Source organism: Plectrocnemia conspersa, unplaced genomic scaffold, assembly GCF_051122295.1.
Source record: "Plectrocnemia conspersa isolate PC_06_02 unplaced genomic scaffold, ASM5112229v1 ptg000014l, whole genome shotgun sequence".
Lineage (NCBI taxonomy): Eukaryota > Metazoa > Arthropoda > Insecta > Trichoptera > Polycentropodidae > Plectrocnemia > Plectrocnemia conspersa.
In genome coordinates this window covers 29,181,658-29,201,411 of record NW_028277178.1, presented here as the reverse complement: position 1 = coordinate 29,201,411, position 19,754 = coordinate 29,181,658, and the positions used below count along the sequence as shown (strand labels likewise).

General features: G+C 32.4%; 3 protein-coding genes across 3 annotated transcripts; all 3 read right to left on the bottom strand.

Annotated features, from left to right (window-relative positions):
* Window positions 1–13,549: 13,549 nt before the first annotated feature.
* Window positions 13,550–15,337, bottom strand: LOC148226740 (odorant receptor 33b-like). The gene is made up of 3 exons (XM_088203326.1): window positions 15,241–15,337; window positions 15,015–15,170; window positions 13,550–14,937 (listed from the first exon to the last, which is right to left on the bottom strand). Exons 1-3 carry the CDS (start codon window positions 15,286–15,288, stop codon window positions 14,884–14,886), a joined length of 258 nt encoding a protein of 85 aa, XP_088059452.1. The 5' UTR covers window positions 15,289–15,337; the 3' UTR covers window positions 13,550–14,883.
* A 2,166-nt stretch (window positions 15,338–17,503) lies between these two features.
* On the bottom strand, window positions 17,504–18,377 carry LOC148226739 (uncharacterized). Its single transcript, XM_088203460.1, has 2 exons — window positions 18,150–18,377; window positions 17,504–18,080 (listed from the first exon to the last, which is right to left on the bottom strand). Exons 1-2 carry the CDS (start codon window positions 18,362–18,364, stop codon window positions 17,882–17,884), a joined length of 414 nt encoding a protein of 137 aa, XP_088059586.1. The 5' UTR covers window positions 18,365–18,377; the 3' UTR covers window positions 17,504–17,881.
* Window positions 18,378–18,909: 532 nt separating this feature from the next.
* On the bottom strand, window positions 18,910–19,722 carry Ptth (Prothoracicotropic hormone). Its single transcript, XM_088203459.1, has 3 exons — window positions 19,338–19,722; window positions 19,162–19,275; window positions 18,910–19,082 (listed from the first exon to the last, which is right to left on the bottom strand). Exons 1-3 carry the CDS (start codon window positions 19,590–19,592, stop codon window positions 18,951–18,953), a joined length of 501 nt encoding a protein of 166 aa, XP_088059585.1. The 5' UTR covers window positions 19,593–19,722; the 3' UTR covers window positions 18,910–18,950.
* Window positions 19,723–19,754: the final 32 nt, after the last annotated feature.

Here is a 19,754-nt window from a genome sequence, read left to right as displayed (position 1 = left end):
GCGTCACTTATTCCTAATTTCCGAGTCAGCGAGTTTATTCTTGTTGAGTCAAAGATTTTGTTTTATTAATATTTAATACGTCAGTTTTCTGCGTGTGCATCCGTATTTCCGATGCAGGTTGAACTCTGAATTTCGGACGTGTAAATCAGTGAACGCGAAGAGAAAAGCGGCGGATTCTATGATCTTCTGTAAAAATTCTCTAATTCTCGATATTCGCAAAATTGCTAATACAAGAGATTTCTCAATCTCTAGAATCGGGTCGAGAAGTCGAAAATTCACAATCACTAGTTGCAGGCAAAGCTGAAGTTCTCTTGAAAATTCGATGCCTAGTTCGATGAAGTTATTCCTAGTTGCCCGCGTTTCCTTATCTATAGAAGATTCTGTTGTCTACACTATTTTCGGTAGAACGACCAATTACAAACATAAATGCACCCGTTATTTTTTCTCAAGGCGATGGATATATAAATGCGTTCAGATTTATGCCGAGATCTTTGTGACTTTAGCTGTTAAATGTTTCACATGGCGGTGTCCTATTTTAACGAAGAACCGAATTTTTTCATACATGGTTAAAACGCTTTACCACAAGTCAAGCTGACGTTTTTTATGATGCAATAGCATAAGCTAATCCATTATTTTGTAAATAGAAAAATAATTGTAGATATATCGAAGTCAATGAATATTTAAATATATTTGTAAGCAACTTTGCTTTAAAGTTAGCTTTAGTATGTTTGAGAATTATATTACTTACAAAAAAGCAGCAAATAGATCAGGAATAGTCACTCTTTTAAACACTGCTGTTAACTCTGTGGCAGAACCTTAAAAACTAGCAACACCCCCCAATATTATCATTACTACAAAAATACACACTTAATTTAGTATATCTTTGTTACTTTTATGATACAGATGTAGTTGAGACTTTAATTTTAAAAATCAAGGTTTATTGTAATGTAAATAAAATTATTTACTCAAAAATTGCTATTTTTATTGAGGTAATAGTGTTAAAAAATAATAATTGTAAATAAATAATTTATTAAATATTGAACTTAGTCCAAGTTCAGCTGAACTCTCGCGCGTTTCAAGTCGAATGCGAAGTGAAAGAACTAGCAATTTCTGACGAGTGGAAGTTCAAGATAGAAAATACTGATCGAGAATGTATTATTTGTGGAAATGAATACCTGCATTGATTTTATATTCTCTCTCAGAGTTTGGGGGGGTCCTTTGTCTTTCCTATTCTTGATCATCTGGACAATGCAATGATTCGAATGTATAAACAGACTATCTACCAGGCGCGTACCGTGAGATACTTTCCCTTTCGCTCATTAGCATGCTAAGTGACGAGAGTGTGTAAGAGATAAGGTTTCCGTGCGTTACATGCGCTCCGCACGCCCTTCTCTCATTCACTCACGTCATTTAACACGCGAGCGAGCGAGCTCACACCACATGCGCCTGCTATTTACTATTGTAACAGCTAATAATAATTAGCTTTTGTGTGACGGCCATAGTGTCTTTTGACAACGTCATGTGCAGTTTTCGAGTGCTACTAATCCGCCTAAACAAGCAAATGGCACGTGCGCCTATATACTACTGATGATAAAAAAACGTTATAAAATCAATAATTAACTGCTTTTTATCAAGTAATCGTGAAGGTCCTAATACGATTTACACTTACCCCTGATTTTATTGATAAACTGCTCTTTTCTTGACAACAAACGCCAAAATTTAGTTGCCATTTATAATGTTTTACTATTTAAATGTTATTGCAACCATGAGAAAGGTAAATAGTAGCTCGCGATAATTTTGAATATTTAAAAAAAAATGATTGTCCCTTATCAACCCTTAACCTGAAACAAAATTAGACGGTGTATGCTAAGATTTTTGGCATATATTGATGTTTTTATAAATACATTTTAAAACATCTGTTTTTTTTGTATGAACTTATATTTATTATAGGAATAAAATAAAATTTACTTTATACAAGTAAGTACCCAATAAGTATCGAAAAAAAATATTTGATAATTTTACAACGACACCCGCGTCCCAGCGGCATTCATGTCGTCATTCGTAAGTGGACACCGTACCGTCGTCCTTACGGCACTCAAACGATAAATGGGCTGAATTTGACCAGTCTGCCAAAATTTCTTAGAATACCCAAAATTTTATCAAGTTTGTTAATATTTATACTGTTGATTAAATGTTAATCCTTCATAATCTCGTGAAAATTACGTTTTACAAATTGTCTTTAAGTGTACGTTTGATATTCTACCTAGAAATCATATTTATTGATTTAACGTATGGCAAGATATACATGTTTTTAAGCTATTTATAAAGGGTTTAATGTAGTCACGTAATACAGATTAGATGCCACACAAATTTTGGCTGATCGAAATTACTTATTCGGCACTTCTTTTTCGGCAAAACTTTTCAATACAGAAAATTCTACCATATAAAATATTTTAAATGCGCAGGAGGTGGCATATTTAACATATTTGATCGGAACCATCTTTTACTTCTCTAAATATCTCACTCTTTTCAAAGGGTATCTATTTATCGTAATGGCACAAAGAGTGCGATATATAAATGTTTAAGAATAACTGCTTGAGCTTGTGTATTGTATACACGCGATGAAATCACAGCCGCATTTTAGCAACAATAAAAATTGTATTATCGTGTATGTCAATTACGAGTAAAAACTGTGACTTATGTTTTTTATAATTATGGTTCTTTTGTATTGTCCTCCAGGTCTAATCTGCAGCCTACGAAATGGGAAGCATTAGCAGATTGCATTGTAGAGTTACCTCCGAGAATGTCCATCGATCTAGGAACTGGACAACTTTACGCCATAGTAGAAGATGATGCTCCAAAATCTAAATTCGGCAAATCTCCAGTAATTAAGGAAGTATCGGGGGAAGCACATGCAGCATTATAAAATTTAATCTTCTCGAAAAATATTCGTTAAACTTAACTCGTCTGTGATATCAGGAGTGAAACTATTCGCATTGTAATTATTCGCATTTAATTAATAATGAATTTTTAAAAAAATATTACGCTACAAAATGTGGTTATCTTATTTACTTGTACTTATATTAAAATTTATATTACTGATAAATGTTGCCATGAAAATTTTATAAATTAGCTAAAATGGTAAGCACGCACGGCCTCTGTATATATTGTATAGCAGTAAAATATATTTAATTTTAAGCGTTTGTGTTGTAAAAGAAACACCACTACAAAATATTGGTACTCTATGGCTTTCTGCACCTGTCAAATAAAAATCCCAGTCACTTTTACTACAAAGCTTCCACAATATAATTGATTTGTCAAAAATCACAGATTCGAAAAGTCTTGCTATTGTATATAATATCTCAATAATGCTTTTTGATTATCTACTGTTTTATTTATGCTTATCTTAACATATTAATTTGGTTATGCTGCTGAGCATGCATAGTACATTTTTTATAGCAATCAACAGATATATGATTAGTTTTAAAGAATTAGATGAATCAAAACAACGTTGCAGCTGCAGTAGATATAAACGTGTGCAGACATAATAATATTATTTGGTCCAATAAGGGACGTTCAAAAATAAATAATTGATTGGCTTATGACGGGTGCGGCATAAAAAGCAAGTACCAAAATATGAATTAAATGATTAAATTTCTGTTTTATTTATTTAATATAATAAAAACAAGATTTTATAATATATTTTATTTTTGTATAGTATCTATTAATATTACTAAATTTTTACTTAATGTTTTGTTCTTTAAAAAGAGAGAAAATATATACTAGAACCAGAAATAGTTATAAAAAACTGGTACTATTGTTGAAAACGAATTAAGTGGTGGTCACTTAAGTGATCTAGATCAGTGATTCCTATAATATAATAATAAAGTATAATATATTAATTTACTGTTTTACATGTATTTTATGATTAGGAAATCACTGATTTGGATATAATGCTATAATTCAATATGTTATCAAATTATAATACACGATTATCTAGCAATGATAATTTTGGACTTGTAAGAATTACGACAACATAATATTGTAACCCCGTGAGTTATATTTGAAAAAAAATGGGGATTCATAAATGTTGAAAAATAAATTATATATTAATAAACTACTGTTTTATCCTAAGATTTGTATTTACTTACTATAAATTAACCTTTATAATTTAACGAATAAAGCTTTTTGAAAAAAATAAACATCCTGCAATTGGCATTATTTGTGGAGTTGAGAATTTGATTTCATTGAAATTTGCATTGGTTTTCGTTTGAAAGCCATTCATTGTAACTACCTATATAATTATTTAAATTATGTTCTGGTTTTTTTATTATCTAAAACCCGTTACTGAATTGTAATTTGAATAACTATCTAAGTACAGCATACGTTAAAAAAAGTTACGTTGACCTGTAAAGTAACTGCTTTCTGTAAGTGTTCTAAAAAAAATTTTTGGTCAAAGAAACTTTAAGAAATATATCTTATAGTTAGATAAATAAAATATTTAATAAATATAATTTAAATTCTTAACAACATTTTTAAAATCAGAAATCGTTTATCATGTCTGAACCAAGGCAACCCTGTTATACGGTAGTTTTACATATTTATGTGTTTATAAATATAGCGAATCTTTTGTTAGCCATACGAGGGCAACAAAAGCATAAAATTACCATTAGGATGAAGGTCAATGAAAGGCAGATTGTAGATAGTTTAGATTCAAGATTATATCGCATTTATTCAAAGCAGCAAGCTGACTTGCACTACATTGTAAAGGATTGAACTATTCTGAAAAAACTCAATTACCCAAGAATATCGGTAGAGCTTGTCAGGTATTTAACATATTCATCAACGATGATGTATTATTTTATTAATTTGGTAGTTTTTTGTTGTAAAGTATTTAGAAAATAAATATTATTTTTATATTTTGTAACTGGAAATATAATTTTTGATTTATAATAGTCACAATTAATTAATTTATATTTGGATTAAAATAATTAAGCAGATAACAATTTACTTATTTTTGTCGCCAATAGATGGCAATACAACTTTTTTTTATTTAATTATTTTATTATTTACTGATAGATGGTTAAAAAAAAGAAATGATATTTAGTAATATCTACATATAAATATAATATTAAGAAGAGCATAATAGTACTTTTTTTAGTGTTATATTTAACAGTAAAATTTCATAACTTGATCCAAAAATATAGTAACTGCTCAAAAGTATTTTTATTCTGAACTTTTGGTTAGCAATCATAATTACTTATACTTATACTTACAATTTTAATTTTATTATTGATAAATATGTAAAGCTTACTACTCTAGCATTAGTATATACATATGTATTTACATTTTGTTAATTTTTTCCGTTTATCGATAGATGGCAAACGTCTTGGAATATTTAGCAGATAAAACTATATTTTTACTGGCTTGATATGGCACTCTACAACATTTTTCTACCTTCTAAGCTTAGTGAAAATATATTGCGTGTTATTTAAAATATTATTAACCTGAATGTGGGTGTTATAGTTAATCTACTAGTATCATAATTGTAACAAAATAAATAATACTTTAAGATGTATACTGAGGATTTTTTAATATATTTATACGTATGTGTTTTCCGCCAGCAATTTACCGTCAGTAATTATTCGCTAGCAGTGATTGATCGTATAAACCATTTATAGCCCACAAATGATCGTCTCGAAGCAAGGAGATGTATTTATACAAACTCGCTTGTTCATTAATTGATTGATAGTTTGTCTAGTTTAAAAAAAATATTTTTTAAAATTAAGACATATTTAATATGTTTAAATTATATGCTTTTCTAAACTGTCCATGAAACTCAATTTGACCGTTGCGAAACGTTCATTTACTGTGCAAACCCAAACCTAACCTAAACGAATTAATCTGATGGAAGTTCAAAAACTAATAAGTTTTATAACTTTCATATGGTTATGTTTAGGTTTGAAGAGCAAATGAATATTTCGCAACTGTAACTGTAAAGTTATATGTTTAATAGTACGAATATAATTTCACTAACTAGGTCAGTTAAAATGTATCAAATAATTGCTTTATTGGTCAATAATTGTATTAATTTACTCATGATAAAAATAACACAATGGAAAAATCTTATTTTCACTTACAAATGACCAAAAAAATTATATAAATTATATGTATTCTTGACGATAAAATACACTAGTGATCATTTGTAGGCTATAAATTGCATATGCGATCAATTGACGCTGCGGTAAACTGCTTGCTAGTGATTAATTGCTGGTGGTATATTGCTGCCAGTGAATTGCGGGCGATATATTTACCGAACCATAAGATGTTTATTATACATAATTCAATTAAAAAATAATATATTAGCAATTTAATCAATCTTCATTGATTTTTTGAGATATAAGATTAATGAATGGTACTACAAAAATAGGTTTGCCACAAAAATAAATATTTAAAGTTACACGCTGATTTCAGTTGTAACATTAGTATTTTGATCAACTATTTTTTCAAATTTTCCCATTCTTTTGCAAATTCATATTTAAAAAAACAGCATTTCTTTCAAAAAATTTAAGACAAAATCTCCAAATGAGCTAAAAAAAACATGTCATTTCTTGGGTCTCTGATCAATAGTATTTTCAATAAGGTGTCCTTTTATAAGTTAGTCTAATTTTTGAATTATTTAATTAATGCATATTGTCTCAATCATTACGTGAGTATGTCATTACAGCACAAACGTCAATAAAAACGACTTAGTAGCCCAAAAATAAATCTGAAATTTAAAATAGTATTTCTTATATAAACCTGAAAGATAAAAATTATGTCTAATCTATGTATATCATTAATCTATATACAAAAATCCGATTATATTTATATTTACATATAAGTAGGGGATCCTACATAGCTTTCTATTAGAAAGGCGATGGCGTTTTAGAACAAACTTACAAGAGAAATCGTCATATTTAGAACATGCAATAACTACACAAACAATGACTGCGATAGACTTTCAAAAACCATAAACATTTAGCACCTTCAGAAAAATTACTTAACAGTTTGTCACTACCTGTATAATGTATTGTGATCTAGAAATATGCTGTATCTCGCTCATCGAATAGTTCTTTTTACTTGGTAGCGACCACAATGGTTTCGTTTATAAAAGGTAACCCAAGAAACATTATCATGCCTCATTAAAGGAGGTAGGCATTATAGACCAAGTCGTACAATACGACCATCGGTCTAAATAAGCATTTTTCTCATAAGTCCGATTTTATGTGAGAAAACCTCGAAAAGGTCTAATACGTTTTCACCACGCCGGAACCACAATCAAATCAGAGACCAGAGGGATTGACTTTGACACTCTCACACATTACGAAAGGCAGTAATAAGGTATTTTTTCGAGAACTTTGAAGAATACTAGCTTGATACTACAAGTATTATTTTATATTGAACCCATCCACATTCTACAACATTTTTGATTCGCATTCGATACTGAAACCTGAACATTATACAACAATTTTGTTTCTTTTTTCTGGTAAGGTAACTCGATTGTGATATTATATTACATTATTACACAATGTCGAACATGTCGAACTGGCCTTTAACAGCATTAATTAATTGATATGCATTAATTCCTCCAATTGTGAATAAAGATGTGGTTCCAACCGTTATTTTCTTATGATATTGGTAGTTATACAGAATATATTTTAATATTTTACTAATTAATTGTTATTTTGTTTAAATATTCCATAAAATTCTATAAAAAAATCTCAAAAGAAATCAATGAAAATGTTTTCTGATAGTCTGCAAACATTTGTGGATTGATTTTAATGAAGAATAAAGCAGTTTTAAGATCATTACATTTATTTATAATAATTTTGTTGCTTTATTTAAAAACAGTAAATAACCATAAATACACCTTGGCATGCTATTTTCTCAGTCTCTTTACTATCTTAATGCTTTCATTACATTCTATATATAATACACACATTGAAGTATATTATTTTTCTTAAGCTTTCACTATATACACACATATATACATTAAACAGTAATCAGTAATATATCGACTACACTTTGAAGATATATTTATCAAAATGTATGCAAGTGTAAAATATTTACATACATAGATTGCTTACTTAATTTTTTTTTAAATATATTATTTTTATGATGATAATATATTTAATTACTCTTTCAATTAAAGATAACATTTCAATTTTATTTATTTACTTTTCAATTAAAGATATCATATATACAACGCAATATTTTTTTAAATAACTGATAAATTATTTAATAAAACTAAAACCTTACTTTTTTATAGTGTAACTCATAATTTATTGAACATTAATTTAGTTTTTTATAATGCTATCTTATTAGTAAACTTTAAATATTCTTATAAATCATAAATATTTATCAGATAAGAAGCGTGATAGTATAAGATTTAGTTAAATATCAATTTCAGTACATTTTTGAAAATTATAATTATTAATTGAAATCATACTAATGTGGATCATTATTATTCATAACTAAGTTGTTTGACAGTCTGATCGACCATCTTGCTTCAAAAGTGGTAAAAAAACTAGAGAAAAGTAAAGATTCCATATAAGTGACCATATATTTTACTATGCACCTTTGGTTATCTACATTATTATTCCTTGTTCTGTGGTTACCATGCAGTTGTTTTGGCGAATACATAATTGATTAATTTATTGTTATAACTATTGATTTTTGCTTAAATAAAAGTCTTTGATAAAAACGCTACGAACTTATTCCCCAACCCAATATATAGTTTATCAGAAATGTGTAATATTACAATTTGCTATTAAAAAAACAGTGCACTTCCCCGCTCGAAGTAGGGGAGGGAGGGGAGAACAGGGCAAAAACAGTTAAGAAACACTGCTGTTGACAATAATTTCAAATTGTATATTTTTCTAATTGTTTTAACTCTGTTGATAACCACTGGTGTTGTGTAAATTACAATAGTGAACAATTAACTAAATACTATTTACAAGAATAGAGCGAAACATTTTCTTTTTTTTTTAAGGTAGTGTTCCCAACATCTGGAACGGGTACAGGGCTTACCCTAAATAAATGGTATATATATATAAAATGTAATAAACTTAATTTTTGCCATTAAATAAATTGTGCCGCAGTGGGTTCAATAAGAAAAAAGTTTTTGTCCGGTAAAGGTTAACGCTTTCGCGGCACTAATGAGTCAACTAATCCTCAACTGGTGAAAATGTATGTAAATCCACCGATGGATTAACCCTTTGAGCGGTATCGCCGTACATGTACGGTTGTTGAACTTTCACTGTTTCGAGGTATCCCAGATAGTTATATATTTACATATGTAACTGAAGAAATAATAAATAAAAAACATTATATTTATATAATACTTTTTAAAATTTGATTTAATGTAAATAATTTACATAAAAAAATAATACCAATACAAAAAAATAGTTAAATAAATCAAAGCAAAAAAACGTTGAGAATCACTGACTTTTTTCTAGTATTTACTTTAAGTGCAACATAAAATAATAATAAATAAATATTGAAAAATGGGTATAATTAACTTACTCTTAAGTGTATACTAACAAATTAACAATTGTGTATAAATTAACTCACTACTCAAAGGCTAAACAGATTTTACGACGAATTTTAGTAATTTAAGAATTATATGTAAAATGGTTAGGAATTACTAAATCTTTTAACCGTAATATATTGATATGAGTCTGAATAACTAATGAAATAAAACACTGGAAAATTTATCATCAAGTCATTTATCAAAATGGCTTAAAAAAATATAAATATATTGGGTATGAGATAGATGTCTTTGGACTTATAAATGTTAAAGAATCTTTCGTAGATACAAAAATCTAGATTTATATGAGTGCGTATATCCAAAACACTAATTCAAATATCTACATCATCTTTTTAAATTTAAGTATTTTTCGCTACAAATATATTTCTCTAAAGACTTGGCTTTCATAGGATTTTCACATTGCAAAGAAATAATTTTATTTTCAAGCGCTTAATATTTTTAATAATCTGATTAAATATCGTCATCCTTGAATATATTTATCATAAAATGAACCAGAATTTAAATTTTCATAAAATCAATAAATATCTTGTAGGACAATAGCAAATATTCTCTAATGTTAGTATATCTGACTCTGAGTAACGAATAAAATAAAATAGTGGAAATTTTATCATCAAATCATCTAAAATGACTTCAGAAAATATAAAATATATTGGGCATGACATAGATGGCTGCATTCTTTTTTTTATGCTGTATATATTTTTTATTAAATTGTTTTCAACGCAGATATTCGGGAAGCAGATGCGGGAGCCCCTAGAAACGTGCTTTAACGCTAATCTGGGAGGCGAAGGACGGGTGAATAGGCTAACTTTGAGATCGAATAAAATATATAAAATAATCATCGTGAAGTTGATTATTTAGTTACAATTATATATGTATATTTAAACATTATACGAATCTTTGTTTGTAATCTATCGAGTCGATTTGCTGTATCGTAGGTCACTTCGATAGAGTTAATTTTTTGGTCGATCCTTTGTCGCGAAACTCGCCGATCGTTCAGTCTGCGTGCGCCCGCAGCCTGCGGTACATGGCATGCGGGTTAGGGTCGGCGAAGAGGACGAGAAGAGAGGGTCGCCCCTCTCCGTCGGACGAAGACTGTCGATATAAAAGCCGGCCGGCGCCGGAGGGAGAGGCCACATTCTGCGCGATCGCCGAAGAGGATGCGCGCCGAGGGCCGCGAGGGGCCCTCGCCCTCGTAGGCCGCCCTCGTGGCAGAGGAAATGCGGCAGAGGCGGGCGCTGGCCGCGGCGGTGGCGCTGGCGCTGTGGCTGGCCGGAGGGCAGTTCTCGGGAGGGCGGGCGGCGAACGCCGTAGGTTGCGCTCCGGCTCCTCGCTCGCACTTCCAGACGCCCCAGCAGTCTCCGCAGCGCCGCGCCGTCGACGACGAGAGTCCCGCGTGCTCGGACTGCAGACAGTTGACGATAAACGCGCGACAAATAAGTCTGCAGGCCATCCAGGACGACATGCTCTCCAAGCTGGGTTTCGCGCGGCCTCCGAACATAACGGGCCGCGCGTTTCCCAACATTCCGGATAACTTAAGGCAGCAGTACGATCGGGCGCTGCAGTCTCCCTACGCCAGCGCGGAGTCCGACATGCAGGCGGACCAGCCTGTGCATCTGCGTCACCGAGGCGACGACGAAGACTCTCCGACCGCCGAGCGCATCGTGGCCTTTCCCCGTTAGTATTCCTACTCGTAGCTCGCGTTAGTATTCCTAACCGCGGAGTCGCGACTCGTCGCCGTCTACTTTCTCGGCGACGAGTCGCGAATCCGCAACGAGCCGCGCGGAAAGAGAGCGCCCGCCAGCGCTCTACCTTCCGCGCGCAGAGGACTAGGCCTCCCGGGGAAACCTCTTTAAAAAAAGCGCGCCGTCGCTCCGACCCCAATCAGGGTGGTGAGGAACTGGAGCGTCGGCTAATTGGGCTAAATGGTTCGGGAGGAAGGTGACGCATTACCTTTTCTCTATGAGTGCTTCTAACAAAGTATTTTTTTAAATAGCCGCGATTGAATGAATTATTTACACTTTTATTTTTTAATTAATTGAATTTAATGTAACGTGTTATATTAAAAATAAATTCAATATATTGATTATTATTTAGGAAATATTATTTTTGTATATGTATTTGACATAAAATGACAAACTAAAAAGTTAAATACGTTTTCCGACGATTCATGATTTTTAATAAATAAATGATCGGCGATTATTGTACAATTGGTTAATTTTTCGTTCGATCAACTTTTTTAGAACCATAAAAATCTAATTTGTAGTACTACAAACAATGTTAATGGTTTTGGCTGAACGGAGCTTTTTTAAATTAAAACTAAAAAAATGATCTTTCATAATTGTTTTGCTTTTAGATACAGATATTGTATATATAAATTATGACTTATGATTAATTAATTACTGTGTTTATTATTATTAATGAATTATGTTTAATATTATTTTATTAATACTTAAATTATATAAAATAAAATTTTAATTTTAATAAATTATGTTTACTAGGTAGTATACTATCAGCTTGTGTTTAAATAATAAATTTCGACTTTTAATGAATGTTTGTATTTTAAATGCAATGTAAAAATAAATCGTAAGTAAGTGTTAAAACCCCGCGAATATTTTTGAACCCGCCCCCGCAAAAGCCTGCGCCGGCCCTGCGTATACATATTATATCTATCATAATTATTTTACCCCATGCATATTAAACTTAAATTTGTTTTAAAAATTACAACACTTGTAATTTAAATTCAACGTTTTATTTTTTCTAAAATTTGATTTTCAAATATTATATACTTATTCAAGCAATGTATGCGAAGAAACTAAGCCAATTCGGATACTTTTTTCATAAAATTATTTTAACAGACTTAGTTTAATCATATGCAAAAATTAGCAATTAGATAATGGAAACTAAACGTGTAATCTTTTAAAATAATAAATATATACTTATATATTTTTTAAGCTTTTCTAGAGAATATTTTCATTAAATGTGACCGAATAATGCATTCTAAAGAACGATTTCTTTATGTTTCTTATAATATACTACCTTTAATACCCGACTTTGCCTGGGATAGATTAAAACTCTTTTTTTATTTATTACATAATTAATTTTATTCGTTCTTATTACAAATTTATTTCAATATTTGGATATATATTTAATATATTTAGTAGCTTGTCTTCACGTATTGCAGTTGCAGGTAATCAGTTGTCAGCACGTCGTTGTTCAGCTCAACTTGAGCTAGACATGTATGTGCAAATGTCACGTCGTTACTTTTCACCATTTAGGAATGGCAATCGGAAAGATGCGTGTATTTTGTTTTATAATATAAATATCTGTTCAAATTTTTATCTTTTCAAACACAGTGACTTTTATTTTTAGATTCTTATTTTTAGATACAACAAGATTTATGCGGCATAGATAAGATAACTCGATCTATATGTAAACTTATGCCATACATGTATTAAAATTCATTGGTTTTCCCAACTTTTCTTATAACAAAAACAAATATATTTAACTGCAATTTTACGATCTATCATTGCAACTAATTAAAAGCTGAATTTTGGACTCTAAATTTTTGTATAATTATGATTTTTTTATTATAAAAGTTTTTACACTAATATAATAGTATTTTTAATTAAAAAATGATCCCTTCGTTATTATAGTGATTAAAATATTTTAGCAAAATACTACTCGCTATAGTAATTTTGGTCCAACTTTATAAATAAGTGTCACATGTGTATTATTTGCTGAGATTAGACTTAATTACAGTTTTTGACTGATTTCAAAATTGTCATTGGTTTATAGTTTTTTTTTTTTGTAGTAAGTCCAAACATTTATTAGAATAAAAAAGTACACCAAGTAAAAGTGCTAGTGCCAAAAAAAAACTAAAGACAAACATTGCTTATATATAAACTAAACAGTTCATTGTTGTATTTGTATTATAAAAAAAATAAATGATGATAAATCTGTTTGTAAAGATTATATTTTTTAATGACTTTAAAATATTTTGTGATATCAAAAATAAAATTAACGATATTAGCGAAAACCAACAATATAGCTAAATCAGCGCATTTATTTTTATTTAAATTGCTAAGTAAATATATCAATTTTATCTTTGTGCCAAAAATATGGCGTAGTAAAATGATAGTTGTTTTCTGTGGTATCCCGTTAAAGCGGCGCAGAACAAAAGAGCGCCGACAAAACAACTCTGCGTCAAAACAGCACAAGAAAAAACGGCGCCACATCAAAACAGTGCCAAAAATAAAAAATAACAGAAGCACGAAAACGTCAACATAAAACATTAAAAACAAAAATATGTATATGAAAAATTCAATTGAACATAGAAATGATAAAATAAAAACCATTCCCGTTGTGTGTAACTAGTTTAAAATTAAGCTCTTATATTTTTTAGTCATCAGTTAAAAGGGGTTTACAAACTTTTTAAAAAGAAGGAACGTATTTGAACCATAAAAAAAACTGTAGCGCAACGCGTTTTTCGGTTTTATTTTACTTTAAGCTTTTCCGTTAAAAATATCAAGAATCAGTCATAATTTGTATTTTAACCTTGGATTGATTGGCCATGTAGCGCGAAAATTTCATATGATTTACTAATAAATTCTGAATTGGTTTATAAATTAATATTTTTTTACACCTGCAGAATGCATTTGCCAAAATATTTAGCCAACTTATATATAAAAAATGAGAGCATTTTTATTATAATTGCCTAAATTATTATTAAACTCAATTCGCACGTAGGAGGAGTAATGTTGAACGGCTGATAATAAATTCCAATTTAAATTGAGGTCATCGATAGTTTATGATACACGTAAAAATATATTTAAATTCAACTCTATTTTAAACTTTTTAGTGTAGATATCGATAGAAATTCTAAAAAAATAAAGATAGAAATTTAAAATGAAAGTTTATCTATAGTAAGAAACTAAAAACACTATTGAAAACACTGCTGTTTTTGCTAGGCATAATTTGAAGCCATTAGTGAATATAATGCAGAAATAATTGACATTAATGAATAAAAGCTATCCGTTACCAATAGTGAACGTATTAAAAACATCGTTTAGATAGACTTTTGACGATTGATGACAAAATAGTGACGCTCTGAACGCGTTGGATGCAAAAAATAGACTTATACGAAGATAGAATCAAGAGATTCGATCCAAGTTTATCAAATTTGAGAAAAAATTATTATTAAAAAATAAATAAAGGTGATTCGGGTAAATTCGTAACCGATGTGTTGCTTGCATTTTAAAAGAGCCGGATCCGGCCTGCGGGCCGTAGTTTGTCTATTCGTCGACGGCGGTCAGCACGGCCCTGTATGCGTACGCGTTCTTCATCGCCTGCAACAATGAGAAGAGCAATTACGGCCGTCTAGCGGCCGTCTGGCCGTTCGATTAAGCCAATTAGATACACCCACCATCAGAAAGGACGGCGCGTCCGCATGTATTAACCCCAACGCCGACGGTCCCACCTCCACGCTCGAATTGGCCATCACCAACAGTGCAGCTTTTTTATCACAAAGCTCCATCGACGGCCAATCGCTCTCGTACATGGCATAAGACAATTGGGAAGTCTAAAGAAAGCGCTTTTTTACCTACTTTCGTTGTATATTATCATGTTTTATTGGATATAGTATATCTCACCGAGTTTTTGAGCAATTGGCCGTACCAGCAGAAGACGAAGAGATGCATCACCGTACCGCAGCAGATGAGAAACGCTTCATCGGTTGGGTCCCAATTGTGCTACAATTTTAGATACTTACCTTGTGAACAATATTTCCGATCAAAGCAAATTTTTCAGTGCGAGGAAGTTATATTTTTTTTTTCAAAAAAATGGTCCTAACATTTGATAAAACGAGCAAAGTGCAAGAAAAATATGATCCAAATAAGAATATCTCTTTTTTATATCAATGATTTTTTTTTTTGAATTTTTTTTTTAATTAGTTAAAAACCATTTCAAATTTATTGATTGATAATAAATCTACTATTCTATATAGACTTAATTTATTAAAGTAGAAATAGTAACATTTTTGGTATAAAAATCGCTACAAAAAATCTACTAAATATTTTTTTTATTATTTTTCTAGTTATTTGATTTTTTTGTTATAATCGTTTTTGTCATTTTCTAAGTCTAAATATGATATATAACTATAGACATTATTTCGCTAAAATACATTCAGTATAAAGCGCTATTACTTTATCCTACTGTGAATGGAGGGTTAAAAGTTTATCCTGTTTTAAAATCATTTTTAACAACGATTTTAGAGAGGCATATTTCATAAAAACATATTACAAATATAATCCGGATTATATTCTGCGTTGGAAGTAATGGCTACAATTAATTAAACTGTATTTGAAGTTATGGACTAAAATTAGCTAGAAAATTTTAATATTTTACTTGTATGAAATAAGTTAGGGTTCCAATATGAAAAGAAATTAAAAATTCGATAGCATTTATTTCTCGACAATTAGTTCACGAGAAAAATGCATAATTATGATTTTTGTTTTTAATTATTTTTAAATGAACGCTGAATTTTAGAGAACAAGTTGAATTCACATTTACATTCAGAATAGGTAGTGATAAAAGGGACAGAGATTTTCAATTAACATTCCGAAAACAATCTCAAAATAAAAAATATAATTCTCTTTTTCAAATGGATAAAACGATTTAATACAAATATTTAGTTTCATTCTTTATTATCAAAAATAGTAATTTTGTTTATGTACTAAATAGCCAAAATGACAATATACATAGAATGTTTTTGAGAAACAAAAAATAAATAAGTTGAAAATTTCCATTATCCGATTTATTTTGAGCGTAGTTTATAATTTAAAAAATTATGTTGAACAGTTCAATACTAGGTATAACAAAAATTACACATAAATTAAATTTATTTTATGGGCAATTTGTATCTTCATAAGTTTATAATAATTGTTTGAGAAAACTTTAAATTTTTCTATCCAGATGTTATTTTTTATGTCCTAATACTCATATATCATTATCAGAGAAACAAATTTTGAGCAATTTGAAATAGATGCTAAAACTTATAATATATACAAATAGTCACTTAGCAAAATAAAAAATAAGTCAAAGTATAATCTATAATAGAGAACTATGGTGTCGATTTTATCACCACCAGCTGAAGTATTCGAAATCATTCTTCATAAGTATGCTTCAAACCATATCAAATGATACTTGACTGATTACCAGTGTGATTTCATGTATCAAGATCTATTAGATAAACTAGTATTTATTCTCGAGAATTTCTCGAGAAAAATGTAAAATTAAGAATTCTCATTTCTCAAGAAATTTTAAAGCATTTTTTATTATAAAAAAATATATTTGTACGAATATTTTCACAGGGTTTAAAACCACTGTTCTTTTTATAACGCTGCATAAGTAAAGGCGGGTTCATGGCTAAAGGGTCTGGTAATGAAAATTGTTTAACAAATTTGTGACACTCGAACTCGCCTTATTTCTGCTTAAGTAATAAAAGAAGGCACTCAGATAAAAAAACCTTTCCGAAGGTGTTCGTGCCAGATGTCTGAAAATATACATACTTTCTTGGAAGATCGAAATATTTTAATGACCAACAATATTTTTGCGATTTTCTATTACTCTAACCGGCCGGCGGATTTTTCTTTGCTTTAGTGATCTAGGAACCCGCTCCAATAAGAATAAATTAAGCATGGGAATCGGCAAAATGAAAAACAATTTAGTGCAATTTTTATTTTTCGATAATACAATTTTTTTTGTATTGTTTTTGTAAAGTAGCAACAGCTGTTATTGACAATTGTCTCGCGATTATTATTGACAGCCGAAGGGACATTAAAATTGTTGTTAAAACAATTGGAAAATATCAATTCTGAGCTAAACTCGAAATTTCAACGGGCAATTAAAGAGAAATTATATAATCAAAGAAACCAGACATTGATGTCATTAATTAAATATTTGCAAAATCCAGAATCTTTCACCGGTCAAAAAAAGAATGACTTCTTTAGTTATTCTTCAAAAGCAGATATATGAAAAATGGGGAATGAAATTATTCGCAGATTATTTAATGGCTCAACGAATTCTAAGGACCCTAGCGACTCCATTAAATCATTAGAATCCATTGAAGAAATTGATAACCTATCATTAGCGCAACGGTTAGAAAAAGTAATGTGTGAAAACCAACATCTTACGGAAACCTTTTTGTCGATTAAAGCAAGATCAACACAAAACGAGAGTAATTTTTCTACAAAATAGCAAAAGGTGATGTATTGGATTTCGGCAACCAAAGAGTTAAGCAGTAATAGCTTTTACTTTTGAACGACTCTTATGTCGAATAATATGCATAGCGATCGGAAAATTGTTCTCGGCGACTGCCCAACTTACGCTATCGTTTGTGGAAGCGAACATGGCGAACGCGATCGTTGCCATGCCCCAGAAGAGCTGATTCAGCACCACCAGCGCGAAGGAGTCCAACACCAGATTCGTCCGGCTGTAAGCGTCCCGTTCTCTGTCATGATCAGACCGATGGATATCGCAAGAATGATAAGTTAGCACCTACCGCATCAGGTTCACGTGATCGGCGTAGACTTCGCCTACAGCTCGCGCCTTCCTCATCCGAGAAGCTAGTGCGTCGGACTGGGCCACCAGCTGCTGCATCGTATGCACGTACAGGCCGTGAAAGGGTATCAGGCAGGTGATCGCGTAAAACTTGCATCCATAGTGGAATAAAGAGGTTGCTGCTAGTCCGGGTAGTCCCTTGACGTAGAAGTACATCGGTGGATCTCCACTCGTGAAGGGTCTGGTGGCGAAGTAGAACACTATGCAAGAGATGGTCAATCCCAGGATATTTTGCACGAAGCGGGAGTGAATGGCCTTTTCAATCGCCATGGCTAGTTCTTCGCGATCGCAGCAAGCCCACCTCTCTTCGATCTCATGCAGTCCGGTAGCAAGTTGATCGCCGCGCAACATCATCGCGACGAATTGCCCCATGAGTATGAATCCGATGGTCGTAAACATGAATGTGCGCGTGGTTGTGTCTATGTCCCAACCCTCATTGCAGACGTGGTTCACCGAGCTGTACAACGCGTAACTCGCATATGCAGTGTGAAAGGTGCGCGCCACTCTACCTTTCCAAGTGCCGTAATTCGGGTGCACAGGATTGACGCGTATAAACGCTAAAAAAGAGTTCCAAGGCTCCCTGAAAGATTGCCACGTAGGGCGAGGCGGTGCTGGCGAATCCATGGCGGAACCGAGCTGAATGGCAAGCGAAGCATAGGCAACACATAAGGGGGACGGGGAGGCAGTAATGAAAGACTCCGTTTGTTTTAGCGTTTAATCAGTGGCGTGTCGATTACAGGCTCTAGGCGGAACACTCGCAGCCGACGGACAGCTGCACCGGTTCAAAGGCGAAGGCTTCCCGCAGCGACTCGGGTAGCAGCGGGGCGTGTCGATCCGGCGCCTCCCCTTCCTCCCTCTGCTTCAGCACGGCAATCTATCGAGAATCTCAGTCAGTTTTCGCTTCATTTCAAACCCAGCTTCAAGCCAACTTTAATCTGTAAATGATCCTCTACCTTGAATTTGATCTCGCGACAACCATAGGGCGGCGGCCAACAGTCGGAGTCCCCGCATTCGGCAGCCGTAAGGTAGCGCGGAAAATGTCGGGCACCCAGGTCGATCACTCTCTTCTGAAACGCGATACGAGTCGAAAGACGCAGTGTCGAAAAAAAACCACCTAATGAGGGAATACCTGGACTCTGCACGCGCAAAGCGGTAGGCCACCGTCTTCGAAGAAAGAGCGCGCGGCCACGGAAAGGCTCCAGGGTCGGCGCGGTTCAAAAACCGAAGCCTCTTCACCGGTTGAAGGAGCACCGTCTCTTTTGTCCGACTCGAAAGCGCACAAATCCGAATCGCATTCGGGCCGAACGAACGAGTACCCTCCCCGGACTCCACCGGCCGCGGTAGCCGCGAGGGCCAACAGCGCCATCAACCGCAAACTCGCCATCTCTACTGACCTCTCTCCCGGCCATCCTGCGCCCTTATATCCAAGATAACAATACCACCCACGTTACAAGTATAGATTACCCATTAGCCCTCTCATCTGAGCACAATAGCATTCGCAACCCGACACCGTTGTTTGTCACTAATTCGAGAAAGGGGTGGGTTT

What these genes read in the sequence shown, in the direction of transcription:
- LOC148226740 (XM_088203326.1), bottom strand. Translation starts at nt 15,288, where the DNA reads ATGCATCTCTTCGTCTTCTGCTGGTACGGCCAATTGCTCAAAAACTCG. An exon ending in GCCAATTGCTCAAAAACTCG is followed by an intron (nt 15,171 to 15,240) that starts GTGAGATATACT and finishes CGCTTTCTTTAG; the next exon opens with ACTTCCCAATTGTCTTATGC. An exon ending in ACGCGCCGTCCTTTCTGATG is followed by an intron (nt 14,938 to 15,014) that starts GTGGGTGTATCT and finishes TCATTGTTGCAG; the next exon opens with GCGATGAAGAACGCGTACGC.
- LOC148226739 (XM_088203460.1), bottom strand. Translation starts at nt 18,364, where the DNA reads ATGTACTTCTACGTCAAGGGACTACCCGGACTAGCAGCAACCTCTTTA. An exon ending in GATCACGTGAACCTGATGCG is followed by an intron (nt 18,081 to 18,149) that starts GTAGGTGCTAAC and finishes GGACGCTTACAG; the next exon opens with CCGGACGAATCTGGTGTTGG.
- Ptth (XM_088203459.1), bottom strand. Translation starts at nt 19,592, where the DNA reads ATGGCGAGTTTGCGGTTGATGGCGCTGTTGGCCCTCGCGGCTACCGCG. An exon ending in TTTGCGCGTGCAGAGTCCAG is followed by an intron (nt 19,276 to 19,337) that starts GTATTCCCTCAT and finishes ATCGCGTTTCAG; the next exon opens with AAGAGAGTGATCGACCTGGG. An exon ending in GTCGCGAGATCAAATTCAAG is followed by an intron (nt 19,083 to 19,161) that starts GTAGAGGATCAT and finishes GATTCTCGATAG; the next exon opens with ATTGCCGTGCTGAAGCAGAG.